We start from the raw sequence: 7,277 nt of genomic DNA on the forward strand, positions 1-7,277 counted from the left end.
ACAGGAGAACATCAATTGGGGGCCTAACCGTCGAAACTTAGGCACGCACTTCTGGTTCTTAATGCATCGTCAGTGAAACGATGAAGGGAACATCTTTAGGAAATCTGTACCTACGCATAAAGTTAAAAAAATGATCTCCAAAAATTATTTCATGTCTATCAATGCTCACATGAATATCTCGGTAGACTAAGGCTGATACTATACGGTAGGTCTAAGCATCTTTCACTCTAAAAGGAGTACCAAGCCCAGCTGTAACACAGCAATGGGTCGACAACGTATAAAAATTTCCTTAAGCATTTTAGCTAAGCACGTTTATCGTTGGAATCGTTTATTCACATCGATCGTTCCATTCACAAAGTAGGCGACGATCGCATATTCTGAAAGTGTACGTGTACGTAGGAACCTTTACAAAAACCTCTTTTGTCAACTTGTCAGGAGGGGTTTCCAAAGATTTACTGAGAAGGCCTTTTATCGTTCTCGTAGATATGCTTGGAAAGGTTGGAATTGCTTAGGATTAAGTACTGCCATTAAAAATTGTATGTGCTTTTATCGGAATAATTCTTTGTATTTTTTATACGGAATCTTATAGAATTCATTCAGGTCTTTTGTTCACAAAATTCTACCTGCTTCTGGCTGAATGGTATTATATTTTTCCTTTCAAAATTATCGGCAGAAGTTGTGGCATTTAAGTAATTCTAAAATTTAAGAAATCATAAACGTATTACTTAGGGTACTTAATTAATAAATCAGACTCATGTTTCTTCTTTTTGATAAGATTTTATTTATTTGCATAAAATTAAAAAGTAAACTACTGCTCACAAAAATGTTACTTTGAGAGTTTTAATTATAAAGAGACGACTATACTTTCTAAAAGGGAACGTGTATAGGGACGCTTAAAAAACTCTTTTGTCCATGTCTGGAAATGTTTTAAACATTTACTGCATACGTTGTCTGCTTTAAAAATTTAAAAGTCGAGTTCATGTACATAGGTTTTGATACTATTTACTTAATGTAAATACTTTTTTACACATGTTAACCTAACCATTAGGAATTTTACAGTAATTGAATCGATTTTTTAAATATTAACGGCATAATACTTTAATAAACTTTCAACTGTGAAATACAATTTTCTTTCTTTTTCTTTTAATGACAGAAATACTTATACAAGTTTGACATCATTGTTGACATCGTAATCAATATTATTTACAAGGGCTGCTTTAAAGTACTTTAATTCTTTTAATAATATATTCACTTATATTTCTGTATATTAGATAATATGGCTGACGAGAGTAAAAGTAAAGTATCGATGTTGGGGTCCAAAAGTCAATCTGCTACCCGCTCGGGGATGCTGGGTCAAAAGTCGATGAGTCGGTTGAAGGTTCGAAAGCAGTCCTATGGGTTCTCCGGAGTTCCTGGTATTAGACCCGTGGAAAGGACATCACAGGTATGTGTAACTTCAATAGCATTGCCATTCCTTCTTTCTACAAAGACATTCCATTCCTTACAAAGGCTTAAAAATACATGTGAGGAATGGTGAAAGGAATAAAATATAACGCAGAGAGAGCAACGAAAGGTACTGGTATTGATTCAGCCGCTATGCAACTAAAAACAGTACCATTATTAAAATCGCTACATACTGAATGGCTGATGGTTCCACACTATTAGTTTCCCATTTGGCTGACGTCGTGGGCTATGTCTTAACTCCCTTCATGTTATGAGAATAGTTTGATGATGACGATAAAAATAAACTGATGTGTAATAATCTACTGCTAAATCCAAAGATTTTTTCTTTTAATGGTAGAACACTAATATACTAATACTATCATGCGTTTTACAGGTGGCCATAGAATTCAAACGTCCTCCTCTTGTATACCTGAATACTTATCAGCTGGAGCCCCGCGAGAGGTTTCACGTCCCAAGAGTGAAGCAGGCTACTGATGAGATACTTGATGAATTTTTTACTGGACACAAGTATAGTAGCCAGGTAAATCTAACAAACTGTGGACGTAATTATATTGATTGATACAGCTTATTTGTTAAGTTGATATCTGAAGGTGAAGATTACAGTTTGATCATGCGTGGGTGCAGCGTTACTTGAAAAAGAACGGTTTAATACTCGATAAATAAATGTACCAAAATTATTTATACAATGTGTCGTCAATTAAAGATCAACATTTGATATGTTTTTCACACTAGAGATAGTCAAGTTTCGATCTTTGGTAGGTAAATATTAGACGGATTGAGTAACGGGCGATAATGATGTTGGGTGAACGTCTTTTGGAATTCCTCCTACTCCTCCTCCTACACCGTTCGTTTATTCCTCGAACCTATTAGTGAATGAATCCTTTTTTTTTCTTAACGTGGGGAAACCTTTAAAACGTACCCGACGACGTGGGAGCGACGCCGGGTTATGTGGGATTCTTACCGCACTAAAACCCCCCCCGGTGGCCGTCCTCAACGCTTGTTGGAGAATTCCGGGATTTCCGACGGAACGCAACCGGAGTCCTCCAAGCGCGATGCCCCGATCGGGCTCTCCCCTGGGGGAGCAGTTTTCGCTCCTCCCGCACCATCTGGTGTTCACGAAGGTATGCGACCAGTCACACATACCGCCGTCCTTCCCGGGATCGCTTACTGGACGGTTCGAGCTCCCACTCTTGCCGCCCGCAACCCTGAAAGCCCCCTTTTAGTAGCCTCTTACGACAGGCAGGAGTTACCGTAGCCCTATTCTAGTCCCGGAACTACAGGAACAATAGTGAATGATTCCTATCTATATCTTAAATCCATTCATAGAAGGATATTCGTCTTTATATGGTAAGGAATTTTATCTTCTTCACAAAATGCCATGTTTAAAGAATCCTACTCAAGTTTTTTACCAATATCTTGAAGGGTAGTGGGCGTAAATCGAATGCGTATTTTAAGTATAACTAATGGTTCTACGTGACACATTGAGGGAATGACGTGTGTTAGGAATTGCGCAAGCATTGGCTTATATGTTGCTTCTACTCGTATATCTGTTATTACACTTTTTATTTGAAATCATGACATTTCACGTTTCGCCAAACGGTATGACGCAAGTCCTGGGCCCTGAGTTATTTGATCCCGGTTTATAAGCAAAATATATTTTATAGCTGAGATTTCTTAGATGAGAATGTACTAAAATACAAATATTTGGGGTAAATGGAACTTATTATGATTTTTACATTGACAGTTTAAGTTCAACATTACTGAATTTTAGTAATGTTGAACTTAAACTGTCTCCTACAAGTGTTAGACGATATCTTGAATGATATTGGACAACTGGTTATAGTTACACGAGCCTTATATTGAAAATCGATATTTAATCTTTTATAATTAATCTATACTTCTATACTAATATCTATTATAAAGAGGAAAACTTTGTTTGTTAATTTGGTTGTAATGAATAGGCTCAAAAACTACTGGACCGATTTTAAAAATTCTTTCACCGTTCAAAAGATACATTATCCTACCCACGAGTAACATAGGCTATATTTTATATAAAATATATTTGATAAATAGATTCAAACCCTAAAATAATTGCCCTATTTCTATTTTTTATTTGACACGCACTGATGAATATTCCTAAATTGAATCTGAAATCCTTTGGACTACACTACCAGCTACATTTCAGCAACGTAAATAAACATATTTACGTTAATTTCTGTGCCGCACGAGTGATCTTACGCCTACATTTTCCAAACTTGCCTACATTTATCTCTAAGAACCAATTGGTTATATAGAATTTCGACTTAACTTCTTAGCTTCTCTTTTACATTGTCTTCGTAAAGTTTTTATAACGGATGAATTAATCTGCCAGTATCTAGTAGTTAAATTTACCTTATAATTACTTAATTTATTTCATCTCCCATATCTTAGTCTGATGCGCTCGAGACACTACCTAATTCCCCTCTTCCGTTCGCTAACTATAATAGCATAACCATTAATTCCCAAAACCGACATTCAAAATAAGTTTATTACATAGTGAACAGTACGTAGGAGAGCTAGCAGGTCAATGGCCGCTTACCTGTCTTTTGGCCCTTTCGCATATGTAGGTAACATAATATAGTGTACTAATGGGTGTACTTACAAAATGTTACACCTTAGTAACTGGTAATGATGTTTAGTTCAGTGATTTAGGGTGCCAAAGAGGATTCCTACCATTTTTATTTTTTCGGACGTTTTCCTTACAGCTGCTTAAAGCTTATCCTATCTTTGAAGTTAATCCATACCCAGTATGATACTATTTTATAATATAGGGATAGTAAGTGACGGTGAGTGGCCATTACCACCCATGGATATCTGTAATCAACCCGAGACAAGATTAGATTCCTACCAGATGCGCTGATTAAGTACTATTGTTACAGGAGTCACCAGCATTAGCGTTGCGGCTGGCAGGCGAGCTGATGCGCAAGATAAAGGCGATGCAGTTCAACCGCTACCGGGTGATCACCGTCGTGACCATCGGTCAGCGACGTGCCCAGTCGTATAACAACGCCATCGCCTTCCTCTGGGACTACGAGAGGGATAACTACGTTGACGTTATAAGAGAGGTGACCACCGCGTTCGTACATGTCACCACGTTTGGTATATATCTCGACTGAGTTAAGTCGCATCTGACAATATACGGTTAATATATATCACGATACAGTATCGCTATGCCGCGGATACTTTAATAGTTATCACTGTTAACCTCACATTACATTTTCGATAAATATTTAGATAATTTAAAGATGATACAACCCTTTGTGGTGCAACTATGGAAGCATCACCGCGACACCTTTTAGGTACGGTAGCAATGCATCTGTGAACTATAACTTATCTGGAGTTGATTACAAATGTCCATGGGTGACAGAAGCTACTTATTATTACCTCTTAGATTATCAATATATATTGGCGAGGATTGATGCATCACAAATTTAGATGTTTTGTCAATAAAGTTGCTGACGCGTTTACACAAGTGTAAGATGAAATCATGAGTGCCAGAATACTTACTGACCGTGTAACTATGAGTATTTGTTTATTGTCTTATATCTAGAAGATGTTCAGTTTTATATAGAGGGAGGTACATTCATTTGATATGGAAGCACCTATTTCTGATAAGTTTTAGATTATGTTGTAGCTCAAAAGCCTATTACTCGTATTTTTATTCTTATTTTAACCTTATCTTATCATAATATCCCAACTTCATTATACGGTTATTATTATTGTAATTTATTTATTTTTAAAATACACTTTCGTGTGATAAACATATTTATTGCATTTATTTTTTTTTCCGCCCTGTTTTAAGAAACCATAAAATATCAACATATTAAATCCAACTATCAAGCAGGTTAAAATCCTAATAAGTTATTCTTCTTCCACCTTTCTTCCACCAGCTTTCAAAAGTCCACTGACCATAGACTAAAGCACGTCTATAATTAGTTTCGGTATTTTCAGCACATGGCTTCAAATATGATTATTTCTTTTATTTTTGAAGATAACTCATAATCTGTATTTAATTCTAAAAGGTTTTTATACGTGCACTATTCTTATGCATATAACATATTCCTGAACCTGAATTCTGAATGTTTTTCAAACTTTATATAATAAATTCGTAAAAAAACAGTATTTCTGCATACGTACCCCCAAGTTCACTCACCCAGCGACACAAATTAGCGGAAAATTTACGATTATGCAGCACATACGAGTATTGTTGTCGTTGTACACGAAACATGGCAGCGGAGTCACTATATCTAATAAACCGGATATTATGTCTAGTCGCTTATGTGACACTTGTGGTTAGAAATGGCAGAATATAACGTAGAGGGTAGGGCTTACGTCAATAATATAGTTTTATATGAAAGATTTAATGAAACTGATAACAATAAATTTGTATTAAAAAGTTTTTTCGGAATTCTCAAAACCCTTCTCGTTTTATTACTTACATTATAGGAGTATATAAAAATGATTGGTTTGGCATATTGGATTTAGACTGATGACAATAATTTAATCCTGTATTGTCATCCAACTCAAACGTTTACCTGTGCAAAATTTCAATTTAATTAGTTGGGGTTACTTCCTTTAAAAAAATAGATAACAATGGCCATGATGATATTCTTATATTCATTGTAGGGACTTCCCGCTACTCGTCAAGAGATGGCCCTGATGAATCACGCTATCGAAGTTTTCTAAACATCTTGCATATATACAAGCTCCGAACTGAGACTGTCGGAGCACGGCCGCTCCCCGGGCATGATCACGTAGCCCGGCGGGAGATCTCCCTTTGCCAAACATAAATAAAATTTGTTTTACATTCCAGACCTTTGTCTCATACAAGCCTCAATTTTCCTGTTTCAAAACAGGAAAATTCAGGCTTTCTTTTTAATATTTAGCACAAAACGCCAATTTTGTTTAAATTTATTATTATTATCAAGTACATCTTTTTGCCATACGTGTAAACCACGTTAATTTTGACACAATACCTATAAACCCCTTTCTTATAAATATTCAAGTAAATAATTTGCTTTCGTAAACAACAGTTTCATCCTTGATATATTCCCTCATAAAAAATACAAACCGAGACCAAAAGTAGGCTTTCTTTTAAAAGGTGGCCTTATCCGTTAATCGAGTGTCGAAGGCCAGTGTTGTAAGGTCGAGGTCAAGATATCGCCCCTGAACTAGAACTGTAGACAGTACAAGGCTGTAGGCTTGAAAAATTAACCTTATCTATAGAATGCTCTTCAGTTTTTTTATAATAACTAGGCTGATCTTTTATTTTGAAAGGAATGGACAAGAATACTTTATCGAAGTTAGACCTTTAGGTACATTAGATACGGTACTGAAGCAGTGTTTAGATAATCGGCCTCATCGGTCCGAGGTTTGACTCCCAGAAACACATCACTTGTAATTCAAGATAGGAACGTATTAGAAATTACTAGCCGACCCGACAAACGTTGTGTTGCCATATAAATAAAAAAATGTTGAGGGTGAACAGCCCTTATCACTTAGGGGTATGAAAAATAGATAGTAGCCGATTCTCAGATATACTGAATAGTGAATATGCATATAAAATTAGGTGAGAATCGGTAAAGCCGTTTCGGAGGAGTACGGTAACTAACATTGTGAAAGGAGAATTGTATATATAAGAATCAATTAAACCATAAAGGAAAACAATTTGATGAAACGTCTGAGAGTTGTTTAAAAAGTTCTCTAAGGCCAGCACAGTGGACTGTGGATACTACAAACAAATAACTTATGCTGTCTAATTACAATTTTTACAA

General features: G+C 36.0%; 1 protein-coding gene across 1 annotated transcript; it reads left to right on the plus strand.

Moving 5' to 3' along the window:
- The first annotated feature begins 1,175 nt into the window (after nt 1–1,175).
- LOC140753578 (dynein light chain Tctex-type protein 2B) lies at nt 1,176–4,842 on the plus strand. Its single transcript, XM_073088288.1, has 3 exons — nt 1,176–1,444; nt 1,838–1,984; nt 4,383–4,842. The coding sequence occupies exons 1-3, from the start codon at nt 1,277–1,279 to the stop codon at nt 4,617–4,619; spliced, it is 552 nt and encodes a 183-aa protein (XP_072944389.1). The 5' UTR covers nt 1,176–1,276; the 3' UTR covers nt 4,620–4,842.
- Nucleotides 4,843–7,277: the final 2,435 nt, after the last annotated feature.

Source organism: Epargyreus clarus, unplaced genomic scaffold (genome assembly GCF_041222505.1).
Source record: "Epargyreus clarus isolate Ecla_fem2 unplaced genomic scaffold, WU_Ecla_fem_2.2 ptg000026l, whole genome shotgun sequence".
Taxonomy (NCBI): domain Eukaryota; kingdom Metazoa; phylum Arthropoda; class Insecta; order Lepidoptera; family Hesperiidae; genus Epargyreus; species Epargyreus clarus.

Coding starts and splice junctions, on each gene's coding strand:
- LOC140753578 (XM_073088288.1), top strand. CDS start 1,277: ATGGCTGACGAGAGTAAAAGTAAAGTATCGATGTTGGGGTCCAAAAGT. Junction 1,445..1,837: donor CCGTGGAAAGGACATCACAG/GTATGTGTAACT, acceptor TGCGTTTTACAG/GTGGCCATAGAATTCAAACG. Junction 1,985..4,382: donor GACACAAGTATAGTAGCCAG/GTAAATCTAACA, acceptor CTATTGTTACAG/GAGTCACCAGCATTAGCGTT.